The sequence below is a fragment of the Pelodiscus sinensis genome, chromosome 8, assembly GCF_049634645.1.
Source record: "Pelodiscus sinensis isolate JC-2024 chromosome 8, ASM4963464v1, whole genome shotgun sequence".
Lineage (NCBI taxonomy): Eukaryota > Metazoa > Chordata > Testudines > Trionychidae > Pelodiscus > Pelodiscus sinensis.
The window spans coordinates 64,350,774-64,366,427 of NC_134718.1; the positions used below are offsets into that span (position 1 = coordinate 64,350,774).

Consider the following 15,654-nt stretch of genomic DNA (forward strand, 5'->3'; position numbering starts at 1 on the left):
GTTTCCTAGTTGAACTTCTCTAGTCCAGCATCCTTGGGACCTGAATGGTGCTAAACCATGGGAGATCAATATCGTCTAGCAACATTACCAACACTTCCACAGCTTACAGGAGACACAGAAGATATTTAGCTCTAATTTACCCTCAATAACAGTATGGAAGACTGAGAGCGAGGACAGGTGGCTGTAAACAAACTTGATGGGACCACGGGAATCTTGGCCACACCCTACAATAAGTGGACATCCAGCTAACTAAAATCACGTGGGACCACAGATGTTGCTGGACCAGAGAGCGCTGGATTAGAGGTTCAACCTGTATTATATGGCTAAATTGTGAAAGTATATTTAGGGATGAGCATAGGCAGTTTTGCAAAAGATTGCAAAAAATTACTAGCCCACATATAAGAAATACTTGTTTTTTCTTACCATAATGATGAAAACTCTACTGCTGCAATTCATGAATTAGCAATCAATGTCATTTAAAAAAGCGACAGTAGTATGAATTCATTGTTTCATTTACAAGAGTGCTATACAATCATATTTAAACTGTATAACAGGAAATATTTAATTTCTATACATTATTCTCTCAGCAAAATGACTGCAAAGAGTTAACAACATAGTAGAAACTTCCTATTTGTTAATAATTAAATCACACAGTGTTTTAATATCATGTACTGTAAAGAGTCAATGGAGTAGGGATATAAAATCATGTTTAATTGGTTAACTGCTCTAGCCTGGCCCTGTCCACAGCAAGTTTGGACTTGCCACAGACAGTGGCTGCTCTGGACATCCAGAGCCCCTACTGGTAAACCAGAACCAGTAAGCACCAGCAACAAAGACATGAATATCATTAAAAACATTTTAATTCAATTTTTTATAGTAACCTACTATTTCTTGACCACTATTAATTACAGAGGACACTGCGTTAAACATATACCGAGGTCAGACAAATAATGCGCCAGATAACAGTACTGCACAAAATAAAAGTATTGGCAAACCCAAGCATTTTTGAAAATAATGAGGCAGACTCCTCAGCCCCTTCCAAAATCATGAGATTATCTAACAATTTTAATGGTATTCTGTTTGTTTACCCTCTAACTGGAGCTTTCATAATTCATATTTCTTGCAACCATGAGGGCATTTTTTTCATAGTTTTAAAATGAAAATAGATTCTCAATTAATAATCATATCCAGGAGCTAGACTTAAAGAAAAATATCAATTATTTTAATACTGACAATAAGATTGTGAGAATTGGCATGATGCATTTTTTAATCACATGGCAGTGCTTCTGTGTTCACTTTATTTTTTTATTCTTAGATTTGTCTTCATTCTACAGATTGGAAAATGTTAAGCAAAACTGCTCACAATGAAAAAAAAGACAGAAACAACTATGAGAGATGGGATGAATACTCAGAGCTTCCTGTCATCTATTTCTATCTAGGGATGTTACAAGTCCGTTAAAAAGGTAACCATGTAACCACCGAAAATCTTAGTGGTTACATGTTTACACATGCAGCGAGCTGTGCGATATAAAGTTTAAATAAGCTCTATACTGCAGAGCCCACAGTGAAGTAGGGAAAAGAACATAAGAATGGCCATACTGGGTCAGACCAACGGTCCATCCAGCCCAGTATACTGTATGCCAACAGAGGTCAATATCAGATGCTTCAGAGGAAGGGAACACAACAGGTAATCCTCATGTGATCCCTGCCCTGTCACCCACCTTCAGAGAAACAGAGGCTAGGGACACCATTTGTACCCATCCTGGCTAATAACCATTGATAGAGCTAACTTCCAATCTATCTAGCTCTTTTCTGAACCCTGTTGAAGTCCTAGCCTTCACCACATCCTCTGGAAGGAGCTGACTACATAATTAACAAAGGCTTATCAGTTAATCCTGCTGACCACAGGCACTTCCCCTCCTTGTTGCCTCCGTGTCAGCACCAAGCACCAGATCCCACAGAGCTGCCTCTACTCTCCCCTACGTGCTGCTGTTTATCTGAGGCTCCAGAATGGGAGGAGGAGGGGAGAGAGAGAGAGAGTGTGTGTGTGTGGAGGGAGAAGTAGGCAGTGTGTGTGGGGGGGGGGGGGGGGGAGAGTAGGCAGGAGCCAATACCTGTGGGGAGCCGAATCTCTGCAGAACTGCCTACTCCCTAGGGTTGCCAGGTGTCTGGTATTCTACCAGACAGTCCAGTTTTTGGGCTCTTTGCCTGGTTAAAAAAAAAAATCCAGAAAACACCAGACATGTGCAATGTTCGGCATTTCCTAGATTTCTGGCTGGGTGCCGGACGGAAGCCTGGCAGGGGCTGTGGGAGTGGCTGGGAGGTGGGGCGCAATCGGCACTGGAAGCCCTGGCTGCATCTGACGCCTTGGGGAGGAGGAGAAGCCCTGTTCCTGCTCCTGAGCGCATGGTGGAGCTGCAGCTGAACTCACTCGCACTTCTCCGGACTGTGCGCAGGACTGACAGTGCCCCAGGATCTACATGTGCCCTGGTCAGTCCCACCCCCCCCCACACACACACTTTCCCGGACCCTTCCCAACCAGCTCCGTTGCCCCCCAGACCCCCCTCCAGCCCACCCCTGCTTCCTGCTGGTCAGTTCTTCTCCTCCCTATTTCCCCTGGACAGCTGTGCTGCTCCCAACCACTCTCCCATCTCCCCAGGCCAGTCGCACTGCCCCACCCCGCCCCATCTCCCCCTCCCAGCTGTGCTGACCCACCCCGTCCCCCTTCCAGCCGGTCCCTCCTTCTCCCCCCCATCAAGTGTGTCCGGTATTTTTTCTAAACCTACCTGGTAACCCTACTGCTCCCCCTCGATGACTCCCACAGAGGCGGGGGAGCAGGCAGAGCCAGTGCTTGGGGGAAGCTGGCTTTTAAGCACTCCCTTTCATGTTTCCTCTCCCCTCCTCCCCCGCTGACTCTATCAGAAGCAGCAGCACAAGGTGGCAAGGGTCTCCCAGGACGTGGAGCTGGGAGTGCACTGGCTACTGGCCTCACACCCAGGGACTATCGAATAGTCATGTAACTGCTAAAATTTGATGCGGTCACATGATTATTCAATTACACGATATCTAACATCCCAGCTGCCAGTCTCTAGGGAAGGAAGCTTGCCTGCTGCAGAGAAGCTGCCTTTCCGGGGAGTGGGAAGAGTTTAACCGATAACAGTAACCAAGAAGCATCCGCTGAGGGTGTGTCTACACTTGCACCCTATTTCGAAACAGGGATGCAAATACAGACATTCGAAATTGCTACTCAAGTGTTAAACCTCATTGTACGAGGAATAAGGGTTATTTCGAGAGAAGGGTTTTCTCTTGAAATAACCGCGTCTACGCAGCGCCTGTTCATTCGAAATGGCGCCAACTCGAAAGAGCGCCATAACGCGATTACGCAAACGAAGCGTGGGGGTATTTAAAACCCGGCTTCATTTGCCATTTCGAATGTCTTCATTTGCATCCCTGTTTCGAAACAGGGTGCAGGCGAGGACACACCCCAACACCCCTTTCACATCCCACCCCCCCTTCTAGTGAATACAGAAAGGAGTTGAAGGAGGGATTAGAACTCAGGGCTTCTTATCTCCAAGCCCTGGACACCCGCAGAATCGAGGCAGGGGCTTGTCTCACACCTGCCCAGCTCCCTGGGGCCGTGGTGGGAAATACCAGAAACTTTGGGGGGGGGGGGGGAAAGAGCTACAGGTCGATGCCGCGCTATAGTCACTGTCACCTCCCTCCCGCCTCGCAGTCCGACGGCAGCGGCTTCCCCGTGGCACCAGGCCCCGCCCTGCCCCGCCCTCTCCCGTCGCCCACCTCCTCCGAAGTCGGGGACTCTGAGGTCCCGCTCCCGGCTGTCCACCTTCTCCAGGTACTGGGAGACCAGGCTGTGCTTCTCCTGCGGGGCCAGGGCGTCCAGCAGGTCATACTCCAGCTGGCTCTGGGCAGGCAGGAGCCCCGGCAGGCCACCCCCCGCCGCCATGTTGCCTCCCTGCCGGGCCAGCTCTTGCCAAACGGACACTGTTTACCAACCTGCCGTTTCCCCTCAGCACATCCGACACCCGCACTTTCCATTTCTTCCCACGACAGGAAGAACGAACGGGGGGTGGCTCTCCCTTTTTTTAAAAAAAAAAATCATGAATTTAAACTAATAACAAGATCGTGTGTTTTAAAGCAAAACACTTGTTTAACGTCTCAAACGACAAAGCACCCTTCATGTTCCCAGGAGCATATTCGTCCAACAGCAAAAAATAAAATCCGAGCGCGAGGAGTCGTTTCAACTCAGCAGATTCGACGCAGCACTTTTGATCAGGCAGTTATTGGGGGGGAGGGAGGGATAGGATGGAAACGACGTGAACAAGGCCAGCATGAAAACGACCTGGGATGTGATTATTGTCGAGTCCCTTCCTCCCTTTGGGACAGGGGTATGGAATGTGCGGCAGCGGATAGGGCGACGCGGCGGGAGCCAGTGGCGGGAGGGAGCGAAAGGTCTGCGCGCCTGCTGTTGCCGGGGCAGAGGAGGGGTCTTGGCCGGGTGGGAGGGGGGCGGTGGTGCCCCTCCCCGGCACAGCCAGCGGTGCCTGGGGGCTCCTTCCGCTGCGGGGCGGGGAGGCTGCGTCCAGGGACACCGGCATCCCCGTAGCAGGCGCAGAGTAAGATTGATTGGGGCGGGGGCGGCGCTGCTGGGGGGGGGGGGGGGGAGCAGCAGCTCTGACTGAAGCGAGCACGGCCCTCAGGCCATTGGCTTACAAGACCCCGGGAGATGACTGGGCCGATCCCGGACGGCTGGCAACCCCTAGGCTTGGGCTGGGCAATCATTTTTAAAAAGGGGCCACCCCAGCAGGGCGGGGCCAGGAGACTTCTTGTGCTCCCCCCGCCCCGGATTGGCCTGGGGTGGCAGAGCGTGAATTCTAGTCCCCTCCCTCGCCCCCACATACCAGCTGTTAAAAAAACAGCTGGCAGTTCCCTCTAGCTGTGTAGTGGGAGGAGACCTCCCGTGCTCTCCCTGCAGTGATACACCCATCTCCCCTCAGAAGGGCTACGTCTAGACTGGCATGATTTTCCGCAAAGGCTTTTAACGGAAAAGTTTTCCGTTAAAAGCATTTGCGGAAAAGAGCATCTAGATTGGCACGGACGCTTTTCCGCAAAAGCACTTTTTGCGGAAAAGCGTCCGTGGCCAATCTAGATGCGCTTTTGCGCAAAAAAGCCCCGATCGCCATTTTCGCGATCGGGGCTTTTTTGCGCAAAACAAATTTGAGCTGTCTACACTGGCCCTTTTGCGCAAAAGCTTTGCGCAAAAGGACTTTTGCCTGAAGGGGAGCAGCATAGTATTTCCGCAAGAAGCACTGATTTCAGACAGTAGGAAGTCAGTGTTCTGGCGGAAATTCAAGCAGCCAGTGTAGACCGCTGGCAAGTTTTTCCACAAAAGCAACTGCTTTTGCGGAAAAACTTGCCAGTCTAGACACAGCCAAGAAGAAATGTCCTGTGTTTTCAAACTTGCTCTCTGGTCCCTCTAGTTTTCCCAGACCTTCCCCCTCCCTCCCGGGTGGGAGGGAAGATGTCTCCTTCTATCAGCTCTTAGGTGCCCCACTGAGGTGCTGGCAGGCTGATTCTGGAGGTGCCTTTGAGGCAGCAGACTGCAGGTGTGACATGTGAGTGGATCAAAGCCAGGGCCTGATCCCAGTTCTGTTAAAGTCAATGGAAGATTTGTCATTGTCTCCAGCAGAGTTGGATCTGCTGCATAAAGCCATTTAGTCTTTCACCTCATACTGCCTTCTGTAAGCATCCCTATGCCAATTAAAATCTCATTTGTTTTCAGTCTCCCACTATTCAGGCCCTCGAAGCATTCTCTGTCAGATGCGGATTTGCAACCGTAACCCAGCTTTCTAGATACTGTGGTAATCTTCAGTGCTTCAGTGCAAGAACAGTAATTGCAGCATATAAATTTATCCACAAATAAGTACACTTTTGATCCACTTGGTTTGATTTCATAATAGCATTAAAATATACAAGTTCCTGCTGAGCACTTTTAAAACTAGATCTCATGGCCTTTCAAACTTATCTATGATGGCCATCCAATTTGTGATCCAATGTAACACTTCAAATGGAGTTCAAGTGCTTTTCAGCTTCAGATCTAGGGAAAGAAAAAGCATTAAAAATAAACAATCTTTAAACTTAGAAACACTGAAATACTATTGCTTAAGGCCAAGGAAAATATTTGATGTGGTTTTTTTGCCATGTCTGAAAATGACCAGTTGGAAGAAGATATTTGGGAGTACAAATCTATTCGGAAACCAAAATCAGTATCTCAAAATAATTTGGTGAACATCTATACATCCGTGCAGAAAGCAAATGATGGGAATTGCAAATCAAAACGAAGTGGAGGTCGGAATAAAAAAAAAACATCTGAAAACCAGGACAAGTCTAAGAAAAGTGAACAAGGACCAAGACAGAAAGATATTCAACCACTTATAATACCTGACCAGAGCTTGAATCTATCTAAAGATGACTATACTGTGCAGACCCCGGAATGTGCAACTACACCAGTAAAGCAAAGCAGGATATGTAACAAAAAACAAACCCCACCAAATGCAAGACCAGTTTATGATGGATGGTGCCCGAGCTGCCAGATGCCTTTCTCTTTATTGTTAGCCCAGACACCTCGGTGGCATGTTACTGACTGTTTGGATACTCCAGGTTCTACTGAAAAAGGTAAGACTCTAGCGAGAAGAAATAGCCCATCAAACAGATTTTAAAGGTTATTCAAAGCAAGTTGTTTGAAACGTTGGTCAGATTTAATAGTACAGAATCTCACATCCGTTTGGAATCTGAGAATTCATAGTATGGTTGGAATTACTATTACAATGTTATTAATTATTTAGCAGCATTATTTTCATGTCATATTGGGGCCTTGGATCTCTTTTTCAAAAACATTGATAAAGAATGAAGGTCCAGTCTCGCACGTGCTGACTCCCTCCTGGAGGTATTGCATTCAAATAGGATTGAAATAGGAGTTGAAGGACTTGAGGGTACTTGAATACTGTGTACAGATGTGGTCTCCTCACCTCAAAAAAGATATTTTGGCCTTGGAAAGGGTTCAGAAAAGGGCAACTAAAATGATTAGGGGTTTGGAACGAGTTAAAACGACTGGGACTTTTCATTTTCTAAAAGAGGAGACTGAGGGGGGATATGTTAGAGGTATATAAAATCATGAGTGGTGTGGAGAGGGCGGATAAAGAAAAGTTATTCATTAGTTCCCATAATATAAGGACTAGAGGACACCAAATGAAATGAATGGGTAGCAGGTTTAAAACTAATAAGCGAAAGTTCTTCTTCACACAGCGTGTAGTCAGCCTGTGGAACTCCTTGCCAAAGGAGGCTGTGAAGGCTAGGACTATAACAGAGTTTAAAGAGAAGCTAGATAAATTCATGGAGGTTAGGTCCATAAAAGGCTATTAGCCAGGGGGTAGGAATGGTGTCCCTGGCCTCTGTTTGTCAGAGGCTGGAGACGGATGGCATGAGATAAATCGCTTGATCATTGTCTTCGGTCCTCCCCCTCTGGGGCACCTGGCGCTGGCCACTGTCGGCAGACAGGCTACTGGGCTAGATGGACCTTTGGTCTGACACAGTACGGCCATTCTTATGTTCTTATGGGATCTAAACCACTGACACTTAGGACTCAATCCATAATGAAAACGTTGCTTTCCTCTGACATAGAAGTAAGCAGTGTTCCCTCTAACCGTCTTCATGGGCTGGAAGGGAACATTGGCCCACAGTGTGTGGCAGATTTTCCAGGATACTTGCAACTTTTGAGAGCTGATATCAAGATATGACTGCTTGCTCTACCAAAGACTGGAGCAGATATACTTCAAGTCTCAGTCCTTAGCAACCCTATATTGACTGTGTCTCCTGTGAGAGTATATGAACTCGAGATTGCAGACTTATTTTATTCTGGAAGAGGAGTTAGAGCAAGAGAACTGGGACCCTTTAACATATAGTATATGTGATAATACCATAGCACTTTAAGCGGTCTGTTTAGACCTTGTGAATCTTCTGGAAACCGAACCTGTGATCTTAATCTTTTTTTGTTTGAAAACCAAAAAGTACATTGCCTGTATACTTAAACTAAAGGCTGCCCCTTTTCTTATATTTTTTGGCTTTCACTGGAGGGATGTTTGAAGTCACAATTGTATTATGAAAATGGAGCTCTTAGCCCTTAGTTTTTCTATAGTTTTAACTGTAGGCAGATCTATTTCCCACCTTCTAACTTTAAAGTAACAGATGTAGAATCTTGCTGTTTGGTACTGATTTATCTACTGATCCTAAAATTCCCAAATGGATTAGTAAGACATATGTCACAAAATGCTGAGAACATTAAAAAACAAAAAAGAGAGACTGCCAGATTATTTCATAAAGTCCTGAACATGAAAACACTTACGCCTGTGAGTAGTTCCAATAGCATTTTAAAAAGTTTATTGTATCCCAACTGACAACTGTGAGGTGGAATGTCAGGTTAATGAGACTCTGAATAGCTCTATTTATAAGGGAAAGCTTTTAATAGCTATGCTATAATATAATATAAATCACTGTATTAATTTTTATGCTATAATGCCTTTTTGACAAGATACCAGCAGTGTATTATTCTGTTTGATTCTTTCCATAGAGTGCCCTGATGGTCTACTGTGCAATTCCACCATTCCATCTCACTACAAGCGCTATACCCATTTCATACTTGCTACAAGCAGAGCAGGGGATTATCTTGTTGATTCTTCAACATACAACCCAGAGAGAACATTCATGTCTTCTGATGTCACTAACTCAAGTTGTTTCTCAGGCTTTGTGGATGGCACCTCACAGCATGAGAAACTGACCAGGAATGTAAGAAATGTCTCAAATGAGGATCCTATCTTAGTGATTCAGAATTCCACACAACCAAAATCTCCAAATCTAACCAATTTAAATACTACTTCTTCCACAAATGTTCTAAAGCCCCAAAAGACTCTTCTGCTCTCTCAGTCTGCAGATGATAGTGGCCAGCTCAAGTCTTGGGATTTTCCATTTTCTCAAGGAAGTGAAGCTAGTGGAGATCTGGACTGTCAGAATGCCTCAAATCAGAAAAAGCTGCTACTTCCAGAAACTGTCTGCAGTGACTGTGAAATTTCCTACTCCCCACTTAATACTGATGAGGAAAATGAAGAGGAAACAGAGGAGGAGGAAGAGAAGGAGGAGAAAGTAAAAAAATCACAGAAGAGATTATTTCACACCCAGAACTCTGACAATGAGAGCACCAAAAAGGAAGACTCTAGCTCTTTGTGGTTTACTAATTTGGGTTGTTCTCCACTCCACGAGGAACCCAAATATAGCTGCCTTAAAATAGGCAGTTTCATAATACAAAATGAACCTTGTGTAGAACTGAAAGGACTGAGTAATTTGGATGGTTTTGTTAACCCTGTTTCTCAGGATCACATGAACAGCATGCCATCTAATTCAGGAAGTACTGATAATCAGTTAAAACACCCACAAGTGGCACTAACTGCAGAATCCTCTATTTCCCTTAATTATGATATAACTAAGAAGGAATTTGATTGGCCAAAGTTAAGCGCCTCTGTTTCTAATACAGGTAATTGGGAGCTAAAAGATATTGATGCTTGCCATTTGGATTCTGCAGACTTGGCTGTGGATGATCCATCATTGTCCTTGAAAGTCAAAGAAGAAGGTGGTAGATCTTTTCTGTCAAGGCAAAGTGAAGTTTCAAAGAAACCTAGTTACTTCATCATTAATAAAATGACTACTAATGCAAGTGGAAATGCAGTATACCAGAAGAGATCACAGCCAGTAACAGAGAAAAAAGAAAGTCTTCCTAGTACAGCTGCTGTACCTCTTGCCAGTACAGTCTCTAAAACACAGTCATTGGGTTTTTTTGCAAATATGAAACCCAAATCTGTTTCAGCCAAAGAACTGAAACAAATGGACATTGGTGTTTTCTTTGGATTAAAACCCAAAGCAAAAGAAGAGAACACAGTGGAGAAACATTTTGGGGAGGGAACACAGGCCTCAAGTCCTGTAATTCCCAATGGAAAAAGGCCCAGACTACGAAAGCGGAAAGCTGAAGGCTCCGTGGGAGACATAGATGCAGTCCCAGAAAGTTCAAAGAAAGATGGAGTCTGTGCAGATACAACATCTGGTGGGCAGCGAAGTTGGAGGAAAAGATTTAAGGCATTGTCTTCTACAGAAGAAGGAACAAAAAACAAAAAGTGCCCCTTTTATAAGAAGATACCAGGTGAGGAGTAATTGTGACTTTTAATTTTAATGGTTGAGTTTAATGGTTGGATATAGCTTTTTTCCAGTTTTAATATGAGGCCTATTTTATTTGGTTTTAAAGTAAAACCCTTTTAGGCCCCAATCCTTTAATGATTTTCACAATAGTTGTGAAAGTCCCCATTGAAGTTAGTAGAAACCAGGAACATAAACATTTAGAAAATGACCCCAGTTCATTCTGAGTGAGCAGCAATGAAAGAATGAAATCCTTTTGTAAAAATATTATCTAACTTCTAAAGATAGCAACAGAAAAATAACAAACATTGAGACTTAAATTATATTTTACAGGGCATGTAGCTTAAGGGGAAGATTTTCAAAAGCATCTAAGGGATTTAGGAGCACAAGTCCCATTGAAAGTGAGACTTGTGCTCCTAAATCCTATAGGTGTCTTTTCAAATCTCTCAGTTGATGTTTTCCTTGCCTAATTCATAACTTGTAACTTTTACATAACTTATTTTGAAGCAGAAAAGTTGGCTAATGATTAATAGAACAAAATATTTGTCACTCTTGCAATTATTTTACCACAACTTTACTAAGTACATTATTTGAGCTTTATTTTGTTTTAGATATAATATTACGCTAGAATGACATTCTCCAATGTTAATTAGTAGAGTTTTTTAAAATAATTAAAGCTAAAAAAAAGCTAAGAATTTATGAAAATCTCCTCAGGTAACTATACAAAGTATAAGGAAGACTGATCAATAGCTTGAAAAGTTTAAATATTACAGATTTCTCACAAAATGTTGAGAACATTAGAAGATTTTAAAAAAAGAGAGACTGCCGGATTATTTCATAAAGTCCTGCACATGAAAACACTTACACCTGTGAGCAGTTCAATAGCAAATTAAAAAGTTTATTGTATTCCAGCTGACAACTATGAGATGGTCCAACAAAGGATCATTATAGTTGTGCTTTTTTGTTTCTGGAATCAAAACATTCCTTTTCTGTTGAAAACAATTTTAATTTTTCTACTTAAAAGAAGATCTGACCAGTAACTGGCTGTTGCTATTCCATGCATATTAATTGACTTGTTCCTGTTGTATTTATGTTGTAGGAACTGGATTTACAGTTGATGCATTTCAGTATGGAGAAATCGAAGGTTGCACAGCGTATTTCCTCACTCATTTCCATTCTGATCATTATAGTGGCTTAACAAAAAAATTTACATTTCCAATCTACTGTAATAAGGTAAGATTTCCTAGGGTTTTGATAATTACCAAATCAGTATGCAACTGTGAATGAAAACCAAAGAATACAGTATTCATATTCTACAGCTATAGGATCAAAATCTCAGCTGTGGCTGATGCTGAAGAACATTTGGCATAGCTGAGCTGGATAAAGAGTAGGGATGGATCAAACAGATGTAAAGACCTTGTTATTGCCTCTTTTGAGCCAGCTGCAGGGAAGTACATGAGGGGACAAGAGGCACTCCCCTTACCCAGGGGAGTTTTTGGAACTTAGATATAGCTGATGTTATAAGAGGCTGGAGTACAGCCCAGTGTTAGTCATAATCCTTCATAATCTGCACATTGTGCTATGTGGTTTTGAGATCCTTCTAAATATTTACAATTAATCTAATAAAATTAATTAATATTTAGCAATTTCACAACCCTTATTTCTTTAAAGAATTTTACCCAGCATCCCTATGATATAAACAAGCATATAGAGATTGGGATGTGGAAGCATGAAGGTTACTTTTTCCTGCAAGCATGCATAAAATTAGAGTAGAGCCAGGAATTGAATTTAGGAGTTTCTGGCTTCAAGTCTCAGGCTTTATACACCGGAGATGCTGCCTCTGTTTGTGATGGTTCTTGCCATAACTTTAGCCATACTGTGTGGTATTTATGCTTGGGCTTTTATTTGCTGGCACAATTTTTAAAGCGACTTAAAAAAATAACTTGAGCACAGAAAAAGTGAACTTTGTTCCCATTACATGATTTCCCCTGTAATAAGGCTTGGTCTTTTTGATTGTGTCTCAGGCTTTGTTTCTACTAGAAATGTAATCAATCTCCATTAGGTTGACTGACAGGCACTGCAGTGATTACTGCTGTGGTGCATGTCCATACTGCCCTCCTTGCATCAGTGGTGTGTGTCCTCACCAGGAGTGCTTCCATCAACATAAAAAGGGCAGTCTGGGGGAACTGAAAGCCTAATCTCTCAGCTCTGCTAGCAGCTCCCTACAGGGAGCCCAGCTGCCCCACGGGCTCCTGGGCTCCTAGTGGGCTTCCCCCCTTCTAGTTCCCTGTTGCCCAATGGGAGGGAGGAAACCACCTAGGGTTTTTCCCCTTCCTGTTCTCTGCCAGGAGCTGGCAGAAGCTGCCTGTGGCATTTTGCCCCTATGAAGCAGAGTCCAGCTGCCCTAGCTTTTCAGCCCACTGCTGCCGGGAGCTGGATCTGAAGCTGCTAGGGCATGTCATTCTGGTTCCCAGCTGGGTCCACTTTCCCTTGGCTACTAGGAATGGAGTTCAGCTGCCCAGCTCTTCATTATAGCTAGGTCCAGCTGGGATCTAGCTGACTGACTTTCATGTCAATTTAATTGCTCTTGCTCTGAAATTGACAAGATACCCCTATAAGGGATGCAGTGTCTATGCAGACATTGTCACCTAATTACTCCAACATAAGCCTTATACTTTTTGTGGAGGTGGAGTTACCATGTCAGTGTAGTAGGGCACTTACGTAGGCAGGAGGAAGGCTGTAATGTAGACACTGACATAATTAGGTCCACATAATCTGCCTATGCCATCTGAACTATATAGTATAGACCAGTCCTCAGTACTAAACTCTCTTTTGTAGGTAACTGGCAACTTGGTGAAGAGTAAACTTCAAGTGCAAGAACAATATATCCACATATTGCCAATGGATACAGAATGTATAGTGAATGGAATCAAAGTGGTCTTGCTCGATGCCAATCAGTATGTATCTTTGCAGCTAAAGTCTATCATTATCTTTGACATTCACTATTTGCTAAGTTATTGTTTAGAAATGGTTTATTGACTTCAGTGGATCTGGAAGACTAATAATGTTTTTAAAGCACTTAAGTGTTTTAGAAGCATAATGTGATTTTCAAAAGTGAGTTAGGACCATGGAAGGGTAAATCTCATTGAACTCTTCTAAGTGCCAATGTTACCTTTGAGAATGGGAATTAGACTTTGAAAATGTCACCCTAAATCTATTTTGTGCATTTGTAATGAGCATATCACCAAGATATCTACATGTTAATGATAGAGTGCTTTAATTTTCACATTTCGTTACTGACATGAATCCTGATTGACACTTAGAACATTTCTCTGAAGTATGTAAGAAAATAGAGGCACAGAAACATTTAGTACTATGATTTCCAAAATGGTCCAAATTCTGAGTTGCTAGTTTTTGGTGCCGAAGGTGAGGCATTCTTGGCCTTATTTTCAGAGGTTTTGAGAACTTTACATTTTGCTGATGACAATGGGAGCTTCAGATAGTGAAAAATAGCTCAGGGTGTTTCCAGCTAGACATAAAAATCATTTGACAGTTTGAAAAGTTGCTGCTAAAAAGACCTGATCTTGCCCCAGTTGAAATCTTTGGCAAAGCTTTTATTGAATTCAGTGGTGCAGGGCCAGACCTGAACTGCTCAAGGTCTTGTAAACAGTCTGTGGTAATGTCAGGATTAGAATTCAGTAGCTCCTGGCTTTCAGTTATGAGCTCTGATCATTCTGTCTCTTGGCACCTTATTTATATACTAGCCAATTAGCCCATCATAAGACGGGATTTTCAGGTCTCTCTTCCACATCAGATTTCTCTCCTGAGCCTCCGGTCTCTCACTCCGACTCTCTCTCTCCTCTTCCTACTGCCTCCCCCTCTCTCTCTCTCAGCTCTCTTCTGCCTTCTGCCTCTCTCTCGGTCTCCCTTTCTCTTCTCCCCCTCCTGCCTCTCACTCTGTGTTTCTCTTCTCCTCCTCCTGCTGTGTCTCTCTCATTCTCTGTCTTGCTGTCTTCCGCCTCCTTCATTCTCCTCTCAGTCTCCTCCGCGTCCACTTTGCTTTCCTCCTTTTGAATCCGGCACCCTTTCCTGATGTCAGAGACACACTCTCATCCAGGCTCCGCCCCCTGTCTGTTCCCTCTGGGCGGCACTGTTGCCTCCCGCCATGGCACTCGACTGACTTCTGCGCCGCTCAGCCGGGCCGCCGTGCGGGAGCAAGTAGCGCAAGCGGCCGTTTGCGTTCCGCACTCCCCATGCAGCACAAGGGTGCTGCATGGGGAGTGTGGGGCCCAAACAGCCGCTTGCGCTGCTTGCTCCCGTATGGTGGCCCGGCTGAGTGGCGTAGAAGTCAGCCGAGCACCATGGCGGGAGGCAACAGAATTGCCCAGAGGGAACAGCCAGCGTTTCAGCATTATAGAGTCACAGACATTGGGCTACTATATATATGATTAGAATAAAAGTCCTCTCCTCTTTTTTTTTTTTTTTTTTTAAAGTATATACATTTAAATGAAGAATTCTGTAACAGCTTATCTTAGGGCTTTTTTTAGTTTGAGAGAGAACTTTCTGTATATGACTCATGTCCAAAATACTCCATTTTGGCTGTTCAGCTGAGTATCTGCCCTGCAAAACAGACAAACTTTGGTGAGGAGTTGCTCTGGTGGACTCACTGCAATTATAGCAAACAGGGAATGGTGCTTAACCAACAATCAAACCTGGATGCAGGATAGTATTTAAAATCTATAAAGAGAACTTAAAAAGCAAATATTGCACCAAATCCCACATCACTGAAGATGGCTCCTACAATTATGCAGTATCTGTTTTCCTAAATCATAACAGTTCCACTTCTTTCCCCAGTCTGCTATATCCCCTTTATTGAAAATTCAGATTATACCAGAGAGAGTGATAAACATAATGAAAGATGGGCCTGGAGCATCATTTGTGCCACATGTGCTGGTAGCCTGATCAACGCAAAATGCAGCGCATGCTTTATTGGTTATTTAGGTGTAGTTGTTTTCCCACTACCCATCTAACCTAAAAATTATAGTTTGTGAGAAGATTTACTGACATTGCTCAGATCCTTAAGTCAAATACATTTTATTTTTCTTCATTTATATCATTGTTCTGAGGTGGGGCTGTTGTTACACTTCAAAGGCAAAAGTGCTGTGGGGAGCCTGGGGCCTGAGGGGGACTCAAGCAGTCCCCCACTGGTCCTATGCTCCCATGGCATTTCAAAGTGGAGGCACCGCATGGAGCCTGGGGATGCACGCGGCATTTCGAAGCTGCAGACTCTGGGCTCCACGTGGCGCTGCCAGTTTGAAACGCCGTGTGCAGCCTCCAGCTGGCCCCAGGCTGCACGTGGTGCTGCCGCTTTGAAGCACCCACTCCTATTTCTCTCCTCCT

The 15,654-nt window shown here is 44.1% G+C and overlaps 2 protein-coding genes across 5 annotated transcripts in view; one reads left to right on the forward strand and one right to left on the reverse strand.

Annotated features, from left to right (window-relative positions):
* Window positions 1-4,001, reverse strand: part of NHLRC2 (NHL repeat containing 2) — a 58,068-nt gene extending 54,067 nt beyond the window's left edge. The window contains exon 1 of the mRNA XM_006134970.4: window positions 3,799-4,001. Within this exon, the coding sequence (XP_006135032.2) occupies window positions 3,799-3,964 (166 nt within the window). The 5' untranslated portion in view covers window positions 3,965-4,001. The remainder of the gene's footprint in view (window positions 1-3,798) is intronic.
* A 251-nt stretch (window positions 4,002-4,252) lies between these two features.
* DCLRE1A (DNA cross-link repair 1A) overlaps window positions 4,253-15,654 on the forward strand; it is a 29,344-nt gene continuing 17,942 nt past the window's right edge. Inside the window, exons 1-5 of one of the 4 annotated variants that reach the window (XM_075935446.1) lie at window positions 4,253-4,406; window positions 5,801-6,693; window positions 8,645-10,261; window positions 11,354-11,487; window positions 13,093-13,211. In XM_075935446.1, the coding sequence (XP_075791561.1) occupies window positions 6,219-6,693; window positions 8,645-10,261; window positions 11,354-11,487; window positions 13,093-13,211 (2,345 nt within the window). In that variant the 5' untranslated portion in view covers window positions 4,253-4,406; window positions 5,801-6,218. The other 3 variants (XM_075935447.1, XM_075935444.1, XM_075935445.1) reach the window with 3 other exon arrangements.